The 19,638-nt window shown below is 48.9% G+C and overlaps 1 protein-coding gene across 4 annotated transcripts in view; it reads right to left on the reverse strand.

The window, feature by feature from the left end:
* Positions 1–212: 212 nt before the first annotated feature.
* The window catches only part of ZHX3 (zinc fingers and homeoboxes 3), a 46,922-nt gene continuing 27,496 nt past the window's right edge, over positions 213–19,638 (reverse strand). For 3 of the 4 annotated variants that reach the window (XM_041478636.1, XM_041478637.1, XM_041478640.1), the window contains 2 exons: positions 7,126–10,033; positions 213–5,849 (listed from right to left, as the gene is read on the reverse strand). In XM_041478636.1, the coding sequence (XP_041334570.1) occupies positions 5,839–5,849; positions 7,126–9,883 (2,769 nt within the window). In that variant the 5' untranslated portion in view covers positions 9,884–10,033 and the 3' untranslated portion in view covers positions 213–5,838. Of the gene's footprint in view, positions 5,850–7,125; positions 10,034–16,375; positions 16,401–19,638 lie in introns of those variants that run through there. The other variant, XM_041478638.1, reaches the window with a different exon arrangement.

A 19,638-nucleotide genomic window follows, 5' to 3' on the forward strand; every position in this document is an offset into this window, starting at 1 on the left:
CTGAGGCAGGCTGGAGACAGAACTCTGGGATGAAGAAGCACCCGTAGGGTCGAGGTGTCTGGGCACTCATGGCCTACCCCATGGAAAAGTTGTCATTCTTTTAAAATAAATGAGGAGGTTGTGATGGAGCACTCCCAGCCCAGCAGCTGGAAGGCAGGCACAGCCATTCCTGGGCCCTCCCAAACCCCAGTGCAAGCACCACTCAACTCACGTTTGATTTTTACGCTCTTTATTTAGGAACAACCAAAAATGTCTGGTTTCATTTCAACAAACTGTACAAGCAAGCTCTTCCCCTTGCCCACCCTCACATCCACATATACAAAAGGAAGGGAAACTTGCCGTTCACTTCTCAGAAGTGGCATTGTTGCTACAGGGAATTCTTGCCCTCAGAATAAGAGCAGGTAAAGTCCATAGCACGTACAAGCTACCCTAGCCCTAATAATAGCTACAGCCCACAATCACAGGCAGCTTCTTTTTTTGTTTCCTCTTTAAAACCTTTACCAAAAGTAAAAACTATTTCCTGTTTCACACGATTGCCAAGGTGACCATTTAAAATTGTGGTCTTCAAAAAAAAAAAAAACTGAAGTAACAACCCCCCTGGAACCCCCCACACCTGCCCGGTACAAAGACAGCTTTACACAGCAGAGCTCTCGCCCTGCTCCCTCACTGCACCGGCCACCCTTATGAAAGGTCCCGTTGCAGCTACAATTACATTTTCCTTTGGATAAATCCAAGCAAAAATTCCAGGTCATTCAGCACCAGCATGATTTCTAAATAACAATAATTAAAAAAAAAAAAAAAAAAAAAAGAGACCCCGTTAGGCTGACTTTGTGGTCTGCTGAGAAACAAAGTGATCAACACGCTGTTCCCAAAGTCTCTCTTTTAGTGCAATGTTAGTATGTGCAAGGGGAATCACAGCCACGTACCCATAACACCACCACGAGCCAGATGGGGCAGAGAGAAAGTGCAATTTTAGCTAGACATTTTCTATGCCATGGATTCCTAGCCCAACCTTCACTAGCACCAGTAAGCAAGAATCCTCCTAACACCACCTTCCATCAGTACAGGGAAAAAGGGGCTTTAATTGTGCCATCAGAATATGCCAAACATCACCCAAAAGAGCACTTGGGTCATAACAAGAAAACCCAAAATTTAAAAATAAAAAAAAAAAATCACTGCTTACATAACTGAGTTCCCTTGCTCTGCTTTCAAGTTTTCTGATGCCAATCCAACATTCCTGGCACACACCACTGCCAGTAAAACATACAGCAGAAACTAAATTCCTCAATAAAAAGAAGAACAGGAATAGCCTGCAAGTGCCTCGTTCCCCTCCATGTGTTGTGTTGCCTAATCTTACCCTGCTGGTTTTGGGATCAGCTGAGAAGTGACACCAGAGCTTTACAGGTGAGCTGAATCACATCAGGACCTTGACTGATTTGAAGAGAGCAAAGCCAAAATGATCTGGGCAACAGGGAGAAAATGTTTACAAGCATTTTAAATACTGTCACCCTAATGGGAATGTGCAGCATCCCATTCACTTTGTAATTTGTGCCCAAGTGCTGAAAATTATATTTTTCTTCTGATTCCCAATGAGCAAGCTTTTGATCAGTTTGTCTCTGTTATATCTGTAAGAGAGGGGCTGCAGGGAAAACAATGTAACACTTCTGCAGGGGACCAAAATCCGTTGCTTTCCAATTAAAAAAATGAAATACCCAAAACCCTAAATGAAAAACCAGCCTACTACAGCTTCCCTCTCTTGAACTGTCAGGGGACACATAACAAAAATTAACCCAGCAGGTATCTTCCAGCTCTGGTGAGCATCCTCCAACCAGGTTAAGGACTACAGTGCTTCTCTGCCAGCAGCTACTGCTCTTGCTGGTAGCTTCTCCTGGTGACCAACTCAGGGAGGGGACATGAAATCACACTAAGTACCTGCAAGCACCTGTGCCCATCCTCCCACCACGCTGCTGGCCTGATGTGCAGCATCACTCAGCTCTCAGGCAAGTGGAGACAGGAGCCTGTAGATCATTGTTTGCTTAGTGTTCTGCTAAAAAAAAAGAAAAATAATTTCAAGGATGCTAATTAACAGAGCTGAAAAATAAGGTACCCAAATGAAACATGGAACAAAGAATAGAAATCTCATGGCAGGGGCTGCTGATATCAATGAATAAAGAAACTCAGTTCTTTGCACCAGGAGAACCAGCAGCCCTTCCCAAGAGCAAGCCAGGGCCAGCACAAATCAGGGCTTCGGGTTATTAAGCAATTGGATTGTGTCCTTAATCTAAGCAGCCTCAGAGACATAAGTAACAAGATTCACATGGATTAAAATTGATGGTTTCTGCTGTGCCTGCCAAGCCCAAGCTCAGGCACAGCGGATGGAGGTGCAGAATTTAATTTCCCTTCCTTACTGATGCTGGCTCCATCACCTCGATCTTACACCCCTTTCAAGTCAAGATAGTCATCTTTGATTAGATGATGATAAATATTCACACACTGTGAAGAATTGTGGTGACACTTCCTCTTAACACCACAAGAGCTGCTGTTGGGACTGTCAAGCCACCTCTCAATTTTTCTTTTCAGTTTCAGATGCAAACACTTTCCCAATGTCCTGCACCAGAACCCAGTCTGTTTGGAGATGGCACCTGTTTCTCCTCCTCAGCAGAGAAACAGAAGACCACAGAACTAAACCCTCAAAAATCTGCAGCTTATACTTTTATGGAGATTTCAAGTCAACTAAAAAATGCAGATAACAAGGAATGTAGGAGTTAGAAAGGGAACTTGATCATGTTTTGATTTCTTTTCTGTCTCTAAATCTTACCCTCCCCACGCAAAGGCGTTTGCCAGCCCCGTTGCCATGTCCAAGGGGAGTCTGCATGGAACCACTTTTTAAAATTCCTCCGACCCAAAAGAAAGAAAACTCCTGCTGTGCTTGTATGAATGCATGGAGACAAAGCTCAAAAACCTCAGCAGCTTCCAACCCTCAAGGCTGGTTTTTCTGTGTACACCGGGAAATTCTCCCTCCAGCTCATAAGACTTCTTTTCAATTTTTCTGGAAAACTGGCTGAATACAATCCAAGTGCAAAATATTTCAGCTAGTGCATCAAAACATGGTTTGAAGGGACCAGTTCATACCATAGTCCTTAAGCATTCCTGTAGATGGAGCGGGGATCACTCTTCCAATCAGCCATAGGCCCTTAAGTGTACATCAAAAATCCCACAGAAAATCACCTTGAATGGGCAAACTACACTTCCAACGTATTTATATAGCAAGTAGTTAGTAAAAGTGTACATTTTTAATGTACATCATAATGCAATAAAGAATCAATGGCATATTTGAACTGTATATATGTGTAGTTAAATAAACCTGCATGTACACAGACACTACAGAGTAAATTGACCTACCTGTATTTGTTCTCTGAAGGTGACACTGACATACATCCATATTCTCAGGCTGCGCAACTCCCAGATCTGCTTTCAGCTCTAGAACCACCCAGATTCTGCCACCCTCTCTGATATTTTGGGGTGCACAGGATTGCACCCATGAGGGTGAACCCCTGGGCCTGTTACCACAGGGCAGCTGTCCCTGGTCCCCAAAGAGGGACCCACGGGGATGCCACCGGCTGAGCCATGTCCAGCCAAGGTGGGATGGCTGCTGGTCCTGCCTCCAGCTGTGTCATGACCATCAGCAGTGCTCCCCCAAAGGCAAATTCAGGGAGCCTGGTGCCACGCAGGCTGCTCCAGGTCGGAGCCAGCCCTGCTCACAGGTGGTGGGATGGCTGCTGTGGCTGGGGGATGCTCAGTGCGAGTGGCCACACCCCAGGCGTCACGCCGCTCCCTCTGGGGTGCAGCTCACCTCTGTCTGGAGCAGATGGTCACACCTGGCCATGGTCTCACACCAGGGAAGCCCTGTGAGCTCAGGAACAAGCACCCAGCACATCCCACCAGGCGAGGGGAAACCTCTGCCAAAGCACTGAGCAGCCACAGCCCCTCCCAGCAGCTGAGCAAGGCAGCCTCTGGAAGAGGGGGCGAAGAAAGAATTGCAAAAGCAAGGGCAGTTAAAGGTAGAAATCAGACACCATCTTTGGAAGAGGTTCTGAAAGAGCTTTTTTGTTTTTAAAACAGATTTTTTGTAAATCTCTGGATCTGATCCTGTGGAGTTTGCTACCCACCCTCCTAATAAATATCATTTACCACCAACAATAAAGTCTCCCACATTAAAAAGCTCTCACTAAATAAAAACCTTCTACTGAAAAAGCTTGGCTGAGTTGGCTTGGCAAAAAATAGGCAGCTATGACTACTCTCCATAAATACATCAGCAGATAAACACCAAAAACTATTTAAGTTAAAGGACAATGTTGGCTCCAAAACAAACCAGGAATGTACCAGCCACAAATTAATTCAAACTAGAAATTTAAATACAGTTTCTAACCACTCAAAGGCAGTCAATTTCTGGACTAGCCTTCCAAGAGCAAAAGTGAAGGCAAAACATGGAACCAATTTGGAGCTGGGATTTGATTAGTTTGTGACAGAATGATCTGACACAGCATTTGGCTGGACTATTCAGCTCAAGAGTTTCCCTTCTAGACTTTGTTTTCTATTAGAAAAGAATATTTAAAGCAAAAATGTCCAAGCAGTTGCATCACACAGCAACCACACAAGACAACACACATTAAAAATGTACAGGTACCAGGCAGCAGGCAGGATAACTGGGAAATTTATTTTGCTCTTTTTCCAGAACTATTGCACATGGCCTGGGGAAAAAAAAAAAAAAAAAAAAGGGAAAAAATAAGAAAAGAAAAAACAAAAAGGACTGGAACAAACACTTGAAATCACCAGCGGTGCTGCAGGAGGATCTGCCATGTAGGGCTGCAAGAAGGAAACTTCCTGGTGGCAGCAGAGCCGCTGCCTTGGTGACAACAATGACTTGAACCACTCACAGCCACGCTGTGACTCTCTGTGTTTGTTCTCTGAAGAACAGACTGTTCTCTCCAAACAATGAAAAGGATTCCAGGTCAGGATGCAAAAATTATTATGTGCTAGTTCTCAGATATTAAAGAGAGACTTGGAGATTTAACAGGCTGTTACAGGCAGTCTCCAGGAGCACAGGGGAAAGTGTTCTAGCCAGCAAGGGATAAATGACACCAAACTCCATCTCCTGGGCTGCCTCGGTCTGGGAACCTGCTGCTTGTCAGAGAGGATGAAATGCTCACTCTAACCTCATCTGGAGCGGTGAGAATCTCACTCAAATTCAAAACTGGCAGTTTTCTTCTCAAATCCCTTCCCTTTCCTAATACACTCACACCTATGTGCCCACAAAGCCCTTCACTGCCAGGGCTTAAGGACCAGAAAGGGCAGAGAGGATATATGCAGCCATGCCAACCTTTAGAGAACAAACACCTTAATGGACAGATGAAAAAAAAAAAGAAAAAAGAAACAAGTACTATGCCATGATAGTCCATATCTAAGCAATGACCTTGTTTACACAATGTCTGAGATTTGTTATGCTTGTATAGGCAGCTGTAGGCATCGGTATATGAATATGAAATCTGAAAGTCTGTCACTGGAAAGCAAACAGGAGCATCCTATTTCCTGGGTGTGAGCTGAGCCCCTGCCAGCTCCCAGCCATCTCCTTGGCTGGGCCTGCAGGAGCTCAGCACGGAGTGCCCAGTGTGAGCACGTGCTGTCTCGCGTGCTGTGCTCCAAGGTCTCATGTACGGCAGTGCTTCATCACCACGTCCTGCTCCTCAGGCTTGGGTCAGGCCGGCCCATGGGTTTCTTTAAGATCACTAATTTCTTCTCAAGGGTAAGAGCGGATCCTCCGGGGCTGGTGGCTTGAGTTCAGTCTGTTTCTGAAAAAGAACACAGGTGTCAGAGATGCTGCTGGCCTTGCTCCAGGTGGGGTGCTGGGTGGGCAGGAAGGAACGCAGGAGTGCCTCAGGACAGGCAAGATCAGGAGCCTTGATAGAGTCAGCTGCAAAGAAGGGCTAGCAACATTCAGAGGGGCCAAGAAACCCAAAATCCTTGAGGGAGTGGAGTTGGCTTTGCACCCCTGAGGAGGGATGCACTTTTGCTAAGCACCTCTGTGCCACGAGGGTTGACAGGACCCTCGCTCTGGCTGGCAGAAAGCCATGCTCAGAGGGCATTAGCAGGGGCACAGCCATGCCCCAGCACAAAAGCTGACCCCCCACCAGTCCCCAAATCCACCCTTCCCCTGCAAAGCACACATGATGTGCAGTAAAGGCAGGACCCATCCAGAGCCATGCTCCACCTTCTCCAAATTAGATGGGAAGGGAAGCAATGACTATTACTCGATTTTTATAATTATTTTTAAGGTCTGCAGCCACTGCAGAGGTGTGTGGGAAGCTCCAAAGCAAGGCAGTGGGACTGGAGAAGATCCCAGCTGGCCAGCAAGGAGCTGCGCGCGTGCACCACCATGGGACAGGGCCAGCACTTGGCCATCCCCACCTGGTGGGAACCCTACCAGGCAGAAAGCAGCACCCTGCTGCACTGCAGAAAAGCCCCCAAAGGGCTTGGAAAGCACCTCTCCTCCACACACACATGCACACACAGACACACGCATTTCAAAAGTGAGTTCTGCAGACTCCACGTCCCCTCCTGGCTTTGCAGCCTCCACCTTCACCACCTGAGCCTTTCTCCACACCTAACAAGGATGCTCACATCTGGAAGGCAGGCAGCAGGAGAGAGAAAGGAGGCAGGGGTGTGCCTGCTGCTGGAGGTCAGGCAGGGACATGGAAGGAACCAGTGGCACAGGACAAGCAGCCAGGCCTCTTGCTTCCCAAATAAATAAATCAGTGGGTCATCTAAAATAACCAGACACCCCTAAAATTTTACTCCAGCTTGAAATACAACTAGGATTTGGTCCCTGAGTGGTGCCAGCACCTAAAGACCAAGGCAGGAAAGGGCAGGCAGGCAGTGGCACTCGCATCATCCTGCCAGATCCTCCTCACCCTCCTTCCTTTACGCCTCTCCTTCAGAGAGAGCTCCTCAGCACTTCCTCAGTTAAACCTCAAACACCAAGCTCTTCACTGAAGCTGCTTCCGAAACACGAGAGGCCCAGAGCCCCGTGCCACCCGCAGCCCTCCCACGCCGAGGCAGGGGCCTTACCCAGCCCTGTGGCGGGCGGTGGCCCGGGGGCGTCGGGGGTCCCGGCGCTGCCCCGCTGGCCGCCCGGCTCCCACGCCTCGCTGCTCTCCGACGCCTCCGCGCCGGCTCCGCACGGCCCTTTCCGGCTGCCGGCCAACTCGGGGCCGCAGCCCCTGCCCTGCTCCTCCGCCTTCACCGCAAACCACACCTTGAGCTGCTGGGCGCCGAGGCGGGCGCGCTCGCAGAGGCCGGGCACGTCCTCCTCCCGCAGCCCCTTGTGCTTCTCGTAGTAGTCCTCGAGCACCTCCCGGCCGGCGGGGCTGACCTCCACCAGCCCCGGGGGGAAGACCCCCCGCCGGTAGTTCTCATACCACTTCAGCTGCCCGTTCTTGTAGCCATAGCGGCTGTCCCCGAACCAGCGAATGACCTCGGCCCGCGGCAGGCCCGTCTGGGACACGATGGCATCATACTCCTGGTTCGTGGGGCGCTGGGTCTGCACGAACATTTGCTTCAGCAGATGCCGCTGCTGGGCCGTTTTTTTGAAGTTCAGTTTGGTTTTGGGAGGGGTGGGCGGCCGGCTGGAGCTGCCGTCCCCCTTTTCATTTGCGCCGGTCCCCGGTACCTCGTTTTTGCCGTTGGACTCGGTCACTCGCAGGTTTTTCAGGTTGATTTTGATGGGACTCACCTTCCGCTCCGCCGCGTTGGGGTTGCTGCCGGAGGCGTCGACTGAGCCGTTTTCACTCGTGGCCCTCTGCTCATCCGAGGAGTCTTCCCCTTCCCCGCCGCCATTCTCTGCCTCCTCGTCCTCCTGCTGAGCCACCTCCTCCACTTTCTTATTCTCCTCCGCCACCTTCTTCTTCCTCCTCTCCGAGAACCAGCTGTCGATCTCCCTCCGCGTCATCTTCGTCTCCCCCCTCAGGCGGTTCACCTCGTCCTCGGCAGGAAGGGGATTTTGGGCAAAACTGCTCTCCAGGGCCTTCAGCTGCTCCGGCGCTCGCTCCTTGTACTTGGTCGGGGTGAAGTCGGGCGCCTGGTGCCACGACTGCCGCCGTGGTGGGTGGTGAGGGGCCGGCGTAGCCGCCACCGCTGCAGGGCTCAGCTCAGCTCCTCTGGGTGGGACGTCTAAGGTGATTTCGGGCAGGGAATCAAGAGCACTGTCTCCAGGGAAGACGGCCCGGCCGCCTCTCACATTCCTGTAGTGGTACCTCCTGTCGCTGAACCATTTTCGGATCTCCTTGGTGGACAAGCCTGTGATCTTTGTCAGCCGCTCGACCTCAGCCTGGCCAGGGAACTGGTTTCTGCAGAAGCTGCCTTTGAGGGCTGAGAGCTGCTCATGGGACTTCTTGTTTTTGTAGACATTGGGGTCCAGGAAGGTCTGCGAGGAGATGGCAGGGCAGGCAGTCAGCAGGGACTGGGCGCTGTTGACCACCTTGACCCCAGTTGTGTTGCTGGAGCTCACGGTGCTGTGCTGCGCTGCCGGCTGTGGCTTGGGGACAGAAGTCACTGCCAAGGTGAAAGAGGAGCTGGTGCCCTTCAAGCCGTTTGCCATGATGGGCTGCGTGACCAGCAGCCCCCCTGTCCCCTCTGGCTGCCCCACCACGTGGCCTGGTAAAGTTGCCTGGATAAGATGGGGAACAGTCCCAGGATTTGCAACCAGGGGCGTGTTCAGCACTGTAATGGTGGGTTGTGGCACAGACTGAATAACAGTGTTGAACATCTTCTTCCTGGCATCTTCGATCTCCTCTGGTGACCAGCTAATGCCCTGCTTCAGCCTCTGGGCAGTGAACCAAATCTTCAGCTGCTCTTCTGGGTACTTGGTCACCACAGTCAAGTAGCAGAGCTCAGCTTTGGTGGGGTAGGGGAACTTGTTGAAAGAGTTTTTCAGGAAGCTGTTGGAGTCCATGGCAGCATTGTATGTGGGAATGCTGCTCAGTGGGATCATCACCTTGGGAAGGGACTTGGATGTAGGGAGCTGCTGATGCAAGGGGGGCTGCTGCTGCAGAGACACAAGTTGTGCAACACCCGCCTGCAGAACAGGCACGTTTCCTATGATGGAGCCATTCACTATGTGGGATGACTTCGATGAACCTGCAGTGGGCTGGCTGACTGGCACAGACCCATTTGGGAATGAATGCTCTCCATCCTTCACCTCTGCCTCACCACCCAACTGACTTGACACATTCTCCTTCAGCGTGTGGATTTTTTTGGCCTCGGGTTTACCCTTCATTATCTTCATGATAGGGGTTTTGGTAATGATAATTTCAGACTGGCCATCTGCCCCTTCCTCAGGGACCTCTCCTGGCAGGTCATGGCTGCTGGTGGCCTCACAGAGACTTTGCTCCACGGTCGTACGACTGTCCTGCTTCACCAGCCTCCAGACAAAGCCGGTGTCGCCGGCGTGCGCCTCAGCGTTGTGGTGTGAGAGCCCTTCGTGGCTGTTGGCCAGGAAGCTGCACCCGACACAGGCGAACGCGGGGTCTTTGCTGAAGTCTGAGTGCTCAGAGTCCAAGTGCCCAAAGAACTGGTGAAGGTCTTGAGAGCCGAAGTCACAAGGCCTGCAGATGTAAGTGTCACCGTCGGCAACGCCGCGGTGCCCGTTGGACAAAGCCCCGTTGTTACTGCTGCTGGCCCCGGCATCACTCGCTGCTGGTCCTTCTGCAGGAGCCTCTGGTTGTGTTCCTTCACGATCATCTTCTCCAGCATCCTGTTCGGTCTCCTGAAGCACCAGCGTTTTTACTGGTATCATGCAGGGAGTTGTGGATTTCCTTTTGCTAGCCATCGCTACAGGTGATCCAGAGGACTATTTTTCTTTCATTTAAATTAAATTCAAATTTAGAAAGCGTTATTGCAAGTGTTCTGTGGTCCAGATTCCAGCAAACTCATGATGTCCCGAGGTGTTGTTGACAAATGTTCATATTTGCCACTGAACCTGAGGATAAGGAGAGGGAGGAGGGGTTAGTTCCCTTGGTATTAGACAAAGTACAACTGCTCTGGTATTTAAGTGCTTCACTCAATAAATAATTTCTCTTTTTTCATTGGAAAAATCTCACTTGACCTTGGATTTACTGTATTTTCACACCTAAACCTGTGAACTGTCTGTTTCAAACCAAACACACAAACATGCCACTTTTACAGCCCACATCAAACTCTCATTTAAGGAGGAAAAACACTGAATTTCCCCCTCATTCTATCCTGTCAAGACCCGTCCTTGGTGTTTCAGCAGGGAGAGCAGTGCCTGGGCTCCCCGTGCACCCAGGTCCCAGCTGAGCCTCACACAGGAGGTGACACCAGGCAGGGTCACCTGGGAAAGATGCCTGCTTTCCATCACAAAAAAAAAGGATGAAAAATCCACATATTCCCCACAGAACATTTCAATTTCTTCAAAATCAGCATTTTCCATCCATCCTGTTAGGAAGTTTCTTGCCAGCTCAGAGCACTGTGCCTGTGCCAAGAGTCTCTGCAGACACCCAGAGCTGCTGCTGGGAGCGAGGAGGCTGCAGTATTTTAGCTCTTCTTGCTCAGCAAGCCTGCAAAGCATTTGGGAGATGCCCTTCCCATCCTGTGTACACTTCATTCCTGTTCCAACACCATCTGTGAGTCCTCACCTGGCGCTGCAAGGCAAGGTAAAGGCCCCAAAGCTCAAGAGCAGCACCACAATGTTCCTGGCTCCTAGGCTTCCCCTGCCACCACCTCTGCAGCTCTTGGCAGTCACACCCCCAGAGCACTGGGGTATTCCCTGACAAAGGGTAATTTCTCGTCAGTGCAAGCCCATCTCGCTGGCCTTTGGCTAGCCAGAGATTTGTCACATTTAAAACCAAAACCAAACAAAAACAAGCAAAACCCAACCAACCAACAATAACTTTTTCCTTTATTTTTTTTTCCTCCTCTGAAGCTACAGCAGACCCTGAAGTGCTCCAGCTCGTGGAAGGTCAGGGCTGGCTGAGGCATTAGCCACAACCTTATTCCTGGCCTGATGTAGCTTTCCCACTTGCACAGCAAATGCTCTGTGCCTGAGATCATGACCCCAGGGCAGCAGAGCTGCTGTAGCTGGCACCAGGAGTCATCTGCCTGGTGACACCCCTCTGTCAACCTTCTCTACAGCAACTCTGCTTTTTTTTTTTTTTTCTCTTCAACAGAGGGATAAAATGGTATTTTTCCAGACTGCAAGGTCACTTGGAAGCATATGGACTCACTGATTCATATTACAAAGACTCTGTGCCAGATTTCCCTGAGATTTACAGTAACAGCAACTGAGCTTTATAAAAACACTCATAAAAACTTGAACTTTAAAAAGAAAAAAAAAAAAAAGACTTACCATCCTATGAGATGACTCACAGAGGTAATTCCTATCAGTTACAGCAGTTGTGCACCAGCAGCTTTCTCAGATCAGATATTTGGAGCTGATCTCATGCACTGAGAAATGCAGATCAGGCAAATGCCTGGTTGGTGCTTATGCAATACCTCCTGTACTTAGTTTTGTTGGTAGTTTTTAGAACAGAGGAATGAAAGTTTCTCATGTAAAAGAAAGAAAAAAAAATCAAATGCAGGAAGTTCAATTTCAAATGACCTCCCTAACTTTATTAGATTTTTTTTAAAAAGCTTGTTCTGAAAGCTGACATCATTTTTTCCAAACGGGAGAGCCTGGATGGCTGGCTCTGGCCTCAGCAACTCTCAGGCACCGTTTGAAAGACTGACGGGAAAACGTAACTTCCCGTTCATGTGGGCTGATCTGAGATTACAAAACAGTCCTGTAAACAGTGTTAGTCATCACTGAACTTGGCATCAGAAAAGACTGCTTGCTATGCTAAGGCATCGTGAAGAGCTACAAGTTATAACTTTTAAAAAACTTCTATAAATAAAACAGGTATTAAAGGCGTGAGCTGGATTTCGACGGCGTGGATTGCACATCTCAATACCTGCTTTGTGCCACTCTCATCCCACCTTCTCGTGGCTGGTCCTGCCCTCTGCAGAGGGCCAGAGAGTTATTCATTAGCATTAGCAAGTGGAATATTTGGATGACTATGAATGGGCTGTGCTATTCAGAGGGGAACAGCATCCATTTGACACCAGTCCTGAGATCCTCACTTCTGATGCTAAGTTAAATATTACACAGTCTAGCAGGCTGTGATGACCTTTTCAAGTCGAGTCAATTAGGGAAAAAGCAGTAAGATCAGCCTGAAGGCTACAAAATACAGCTTTAAAGGCTGAGAGGAGTTTCATGTCAGGGAAGCAATGGTATTTCATTTCATTTCATCCTGCAGCTTTAGCACAGAGAGAAGCTGCTGGGCCCTCTGCAACCTTTTTTCTTTCCAGCAAACTCCAGTCTCCATTACTGAGACAGTGCCAGTCCCTGACAGATCTGACCCAGTGTTTATGGAGTCTCTAGATATCAAAAAGATGATTTTTATCTGTCAACAGAGTAAATTTGATACAAAGCAACAGCGACACACAAAGACCCCCATTGTGCCACATTAACAAAGTGCCTCTCCCAAGCACTCCATCGCTGTTACTTTGGGTAAGTGTGAATGGCCTGACCCACCTACAGAGAACCTAAAAGCTCTGCATTTCATTTACCAGCACATTTGCATCAAACTCTGTGCTCTCTCCAACAACTTTCCTTAAAAATGCAATCAAAGCAGCCCCAGTCACCACAGCTCTCCTGCGGGGCTCCAATATTAATGCCACCTGAGAACACAGATTGCAAATTTTAGCTGGAAGTGAATCACACTGGCAATTTTCTGGGGGGGAAAAAAATTAATCAAGTGTACTGTTTGTCCATTTCATTTCCATGGAACAGTTGCATAACCACATGTTGGGAGTATGTTTTATTCACTGCTCACCTTCTGGAATGTACTTAATACTTTAATACACCACTAATATATAACAGAATGGATAATTCACTGACTTCTCCCTCATTAAAGTAAGTGAGTCTGTTCTAATGGATAGAGTAAATTAATGGCAGAAAAAATAATCAATTGAAAAAGATCCTTACAATTGATCTCAGTGTATCTATCACCACTGCAAATGCCTCAGACTCATCTGCACAGCCATGAGTGAAGAACTCTATTTCCTATGTATTGTTTTATGATTAACTGGAACAAAGAGACAAAGCTGAATGGAAGAGTTACCTGGAGGCAGGAAGACAAAGTTATTGTACTTAAATTCATGATTCCTATTTAATTTATACCTGCTAATTTCATAGCAAGGTAGCAGGGTAAGCAGGTCAAATGTCCAGCGCACCTAAACCATCCCTGCTGCTGGAAATTTGAGGGAAAACTGACTTAAAGCAGAGTAAAACCAAATTTTCCACAGTGATGCTCACAGAAACTAAGGCTGGAGGGAAAGATGGCAGTTCCAGGTACAAAACCAACGCTCTGCAGAGCAGCTTTGCCTCTGCTGAGGGAAACAATGCCCAGACCAGTCACAGTGAGCTCTGCAATAGCAGAAAATTTACTTCTACAGAGATTAACAAAGGGAGGTTTCGAAATCTGCACTGCTGAGTATGAACTTTCAGCTTTTTCCAGCTTGGCTGGATATAACTGGTTTGGTTTTAAATGTTTCACTGAATTAACGAGTTAGGTTGTTAATGCAAAACATTCACTGCAAGCACTGCCAAGGTCCCCAGTTAGCAGATTAATTTTTTGTGACCTTTTGCAAACCTCGCCTAGAAACAGCATCCAGAAAACCCACCAGGCAGCAGCACCAGGACACAGCAGCTCCAGTCCCACTGCCCAGGCATGGGAATACAGGGACAGCTGCCCTCCCCTGCCCCCAGCCCTGCCAGCTCCTGAGCCAACACAGGGACAAAGCTCCATGGGGACACAAAGGATGGCTGCGTGTTCTGTGGGCTCTGGTGCTCTGCTGAAGAGGGAATGCTCCGTTAAAATGAAATTAAATCAATAAAAAAATCCATTTTTAAAAATCGGCACCAAAATAGAAGTAAAATAACAGTTTTCTCAACACTTTCAGTGCCTGCTAGGCAGGCAGACACGCTCCCCAGGTCAGAGACAAAGTTAATGTTTCTGTCTCATATGGAGCCAAGCACAATATTGGCACTTTAAATAAAAGCGGTTTGTTTTTAAGTTGGAGCTCCACAGGCCCCAGCTGATAGCATCATATGAGGGGGAAAAGAGGAAGAAATCAAAGGAGGAAAAAAGTTGATGTTTTTGAGTTTTTGTCTCTCCCCTTCAGGCTCTACCTCCAGCCAGGGTCAGAAGATGCAGCACTGTCTCTGGGAGTTCCAGATGACTTCCCAATCACACTGTAATTAGCCAGGCCATCAAATAAATGATCCCTGTGGCCACCACCATCACCCCAAACCTGAGGGCTGAGCCCCCTTGCGCTTCCCACCCCCACAAACATCCCACTGTGCTTGACAGCAGCATGACAGGCACCCAGTTTGCCCTGGGAGCCAGCGGAGTAGCCTGGGACTGGGGGCAATGGTGCTGGGAAAGGGAGGACAAACAGGTCCATGTATTTGGGGTACAGGCCCTGTTGCCAGCCAGGGCAATCCTGGGACTCTTCCTCTTTGGCTGGGCATTAACATTCCTTCTGCCTTAGCAGTCCATTCATGAGAAGTCATGTAGGAGTTTCACCAGTCTGAGTTATTTACTGCTGAAGGATGCCCAGTGGGGGCTACTGCTAATCCATCCCAGGGACACACTGTGTGGATGGACATCTCAGCAAAGACCTCTCCAGGCCACATCCCTGTCATTCCATACTGACAGACACAGCCAGCAGGGACAGATCACCTCTCCAGAGAAACTTCCAAGGTGTGGGAGGGACCTCTCTGCCAGCTGTGCCAGCATGGCTCTGTGAAGGAGAAGAATGGGCAAGGTTTGGCAGGGCTGAGCTCCTCTGTTCCCACTCTGTGGTTGTGCATCCCAGCTAGCTGGAGTCCAGCATCCTCCCCGAGTGACTCTGCAAAGGCTGCAGCTGGGAGGAAGTCACAGCATGGGAACATCTCCAGCAGCCTAAAAATGCCAGCAGCAGAGCATCACCCTGGCTTCTGGCACACATCCCCATGCCATGCCCTTGCACCTGGAGGTAGTGTCTGCCACCCAAAGCCTGGTTCATAACCCAGACCAAGGTCGTGGCACACTTAATTCTTTTGGGGCTTAACCCCATTCAGGACTGTAAGTTCATCAATGAGCAGTTAGTGAGATTTTCCCCTCCAGAGCAGATTGGTACCACACTAACTCTGCAGGCACTCAAACCTTAACATGAACAAGCAGAGCCACCAGCAATACAATAACCACAGCCCCAGAGAGGCCACGCAGGCAAGAAAGGCTCTTCACATCTTATTATTTCACGCTGCACGAATGTACAAACACACGCACAAACTTCAGCAGTTTTGAGCTTCAAGCAGCATCACAGTCAACGTTTGTACTAAGGAACAAGTTCTCTTTATGCCAACTGGTCAGGGTGCTTTGTAGCTTAAGCCTGGCTTTGAAACCACGGGTACAGTCTAAATGCAGTGGGAGCCGGTTGACCGAACAATCGTATTCATTCTCCATTCCTTGGCAGGCCTAGAGCAGAAAAGCGTCTTTTCCATTTGGACCAGTTAAACAGAGCTATTCATTAAAATTTCACCCTTCTCCGAACTGCTGGACTTCTCTATTTAAAATCTGCCTTTAAAAGAAGCCCTCTCTCCTCTGCCCCACAGTGCTCCTCATGCCCCGGTCTCAAGCAGGCCCCCATGTCTGAGCTGTGTGTTTGGATTGCTCTTGTGCTCTAACAGCAGCACCTCTCCTGTGTGTTGGTGTCTGGGCAGAGGCTGCCTCTGCACCCAGGGACTAAGGGCAATTATCTCTGCTTCCCCCTGCCCCCCAGACAAGCACAAAACTGAGCAAGATGGAAGGTTAGAAAGAGCTGGCTGAAACAGAACACGATTAGAGTATAAAAATAGGTCACTGGGATAATATAACCTTTAGACTATTGGCAATGTGCCCCCTTTAGAGACAAGCTTGTGTGCTATATTTCAGGAGAATGTGAGGAATAAAAAACAACCACCACAACACACATCAAAACAAAACCACTGATCATCCCTCAGAGCTTTGCGTGCTTCTGTTTGAACATCACTAACATTAATTCACTCCTTTTCCTCTGCCTTCATCCATTTGATTGAGCACAAAATAAATGTTATGTAATCATACCATTAACATCTTCCAAAAAAGTAATAATCTCTTTTGGCACAGAGGCTTCATTACAGATTTGCTCCGCATTGCACTACCTTAGCAGGGTTCACAGTTCCAGCAATCCAGGCACCCACCTCCATAGCTTCCATCCTCAGATTTTGTCCACGCTGCAAAACATTCCCGGCATTCTCCCAAAGCAAAAGGCCCAGCGGACAGATAATCACATCTCAACAGAGCCAGCTCCGAGGTTAGCACCACCAGCAGAGGACACCAGCTAGCATTAATGGAGCTTCAGGAAGTCCCTCAGCTCGCCAGTATGTGGGTGTCCCATCACCTCACACTCAGCTGGTGGCTGCCAGCAGGCTGGTTTGTGTCTGAACAGGACAGTATGACCATGCTTGTAAACGCACTGGAGTTCCCATTTCAGCCCCTTGTGCTTTCTCTAGGATGTTTTATCTTTGTTTGCATTGTCAGGGCTTTGTTCGTGATTTCACCTGAAACACAGGCACCTCACACATCAATTATATCCTGCCACACCACCTTCAGATGTGCCACACGCTTTGTAGCTCATTGTCAAGCATCACCATTTCTGTAGGACATTTCCCAGCTTTGGCAGGTGCAGCCCTTCAGAACGTATGTGAAGATGAATAGGTTACACCTAAAATACACTTCTTTGTGTTTTTATTATCGGAAATTACTGAACTGGCTCCAAGACAAAAATCTACTGGGGAACTCAGAGCACTGAATAAGCACCAGAGGTAGATCTTTGTCCACGTCAAATTTCCAACAAAGATACTTGAGACTTTTAAATCAGCAGGGAACGCTTGGCTGAGCTGCTGAGGAGCTCACAGGTGTGAGGACCCAACGGCAGCAGAGTGGCACAGTGCCACAGCCCCTCTGTCCTCTCAGTGCTGCTACAGCCTGCCCCTTCCCAAGGAATCATCTTGGGGAAGCCTTGGAGCCCACCTTTCTGATGTATCCCTGCTCACAGCCCCTCTGCCAGGCTTGCACATCACCTCCATACGGGCGACCTTAATCGAGGGGCCGTCACCCCAAATTCGGGAACCACAGCTCTAATGCCAGCACAACATTTACTGTTCAAAGAAAACCAGTGTCAGCTTTTATACCAGCACCAAAACGATCCCACTGCAGACACAAACCCAAAAGCCTGTTACACAGGTTTCTCACCAAGCATCCAAGTCCCCTGTGGCATGAAGAACCTCTTGCTGAAGCCAGGCTGATCACCAGTTACCGAGCAGCCGCAAAAGGGACAGACCCGCAGCAATTCCAGGGAACTAAAGAGTGCCCAGAGCTTTAAAACAAGATGTGGGTGGGAAGGACTAAACCAAGCTACTAAACAGTACCAGAGGCGCTGGAGCTGATCATCTGCAGCACAGCCTGGTGACTATGAGTGCTGCAGCCCCTTCCCAGCTGAGCATTTTTGGATTACTTCATCCCCTGTGCCCTTTTGCAATATGCAGCTTTGAGAGCTGTGTTACATCCTGGCTCAGCCTCAGCTCCCATTCCTCCACTTACAGTTGCTATAACCAAAAAGAAAACTGCAAAATACTTCGTCTGAAAGCAAAGAAACAGGGTTTGGCAGGTTGGGATTGTGGATTATTTTTTTCCATCCCCATGCATTCTGCTTCAGAGTCGTCCTTTCAGACGCTGCGCGCAGCCGATGGCTTTTGCAGCTTATTGAGCCCGCTGGTTTATGGCAATGTTTTTCTGCTCACTGAACTGGCTCATTCTTTCAGCAGAACAAACTGTTCCACGTTGAGGCAGGAGTTGGCTGTGTTTTAACAAAGGATTTTTCCCTTCTGACAGTGTTTTGCAAAAGACCCAAAAAAAGGAGTTTGGAGCCAAGTTACAAAAGGTCAGGAGAGGCGAGTCAAGCACTGGGTGTAGTTCCTGTATGTCACAGCCAGACAAGGAAATGGGTGGGGAGAAGAGGAATGGCACTTCGAGCTGCAATAATATGTATAAAGTGATATTAATGAGGAATGGGCTTTTAAATGAGGATGGCAAGCATGCAGGCACTGTAATTTTTGCTGTACAACAGCAGGCTTGTTAGGTAGGCTGAGGCCTCTGCAATCATTTATCCATGTGAAGCATGCATTTGAGAGAGTTCAAGTAGCACTATGAGTGAGAAAAAGGCAGTCTTATTTGCTTCCCCTCCCCAAGCTGATTTCAAGGAGCTACCGCGCTCTCATCTCCCGTCAGCCAAATGAATATTCAAAAGGCTTTTGCCAAGCCAACGCCAGTCAATCAGGGAAACAATGCTGCAGGGAAAAAAACACTGGGCTGAGAGACCTGTGTGAGACAGGCACCTTGTCCCTCACCACGGCTCTGCTTTAGCATCCAAGCCTTTAATGTGGTGCACGGTGCTCCTGCCAGGGCTGTGCTCTGCTGCTCCATCCCCTGCCACCCCACAGGACAGCAGGGCGACAGCAGCGCTGCTGGGGGGAGGATGAGCATCCCAAACAGGGGTGCTGTGAGTGGGGAAAGATCCCAGGACTGTGGTCCCAGCAACGCAGCCCTCCTGAGGGAGCTGGTGATAGCTCTTCCCTCTCTTCTGCTACAGGCTGGCACCACAAATGTTTCCTGCATGGGATGGGCAGGTTCCTGGTGAGGGCTCACCCCCTGCTCAGCAGCAGCAGCTGGTAGGAATTGGGTCTTTCTGCTCCGTGCACTGTATATGGACAAGCCAAGCTGGACAACTCCGGCCTTGCAGATGTTGGGAGGAGGGAGCCAAGGGGATCTGCAGCAGTTGACAGTATGTCATGCCTAATAGTCAAGCTTTTCCAGGCCTCAGAGGATCCCTGAATAGAAAGAAACCACCCACCACTGGAACACAGCCACTTTTGTGGCTGGAAGGGGCAGATGTTCAACCCCATCCAACAATGCAACGCAACAGTTGAGGCTGTAAGTGAAGAATGCTGCATCCACTTAAAACTGAAGAGGGAAATTAGGGACACCATCTAATTCTAGAACTACCATTTGGTTCTGATGCTTAAAGTTCACATACCTACTCTGCAAGAGTGGCACAGGGCTTCCTTCCATTGCCTTAAATAGGCAATATCCTGGACTAAAGCACTGAACCACAAGGACTTCAGAAGCATATGGTCAGACTGGCAAGTGCTCAGTTCCTTCAGCTGGAACACCAGTTCCCAAATAAGTTCAGTTCCTTTTTAGCACCTACATAAGTGACAGACTTCCAGAAGTCCCAATTGGACTGCACAGGATAGGCCCTGCTGGCATAGAGAAGGGCAGACCATTAAGAGAGCTCAGTATCTCTGACAGCCAAACCCTTTGCTGAGATGAGCCTGGGGAGAAGCTGAGTTTCAGAAATCCTGCTCACCACAGCCAGCATTAAATCCTTCACCACTCAGTTGTC

The sequence above is a fragment of the Pyrgilauda ruficollis genome, unplaced genomic scaffold, assembly GCF_017590135.1.
Source record: "Pyrgilauda ruficollis isolate IOZ18807 unplaced genomic scaffold, ASM1759013v1 scaffold46, whole genome shotgun sequence".
NCBI lineage: Eukaryota > Metazoa > Chordata > Aves > Passeriformes > Passeridae > Pyrgilauda > Pyrgilauda ruficollis.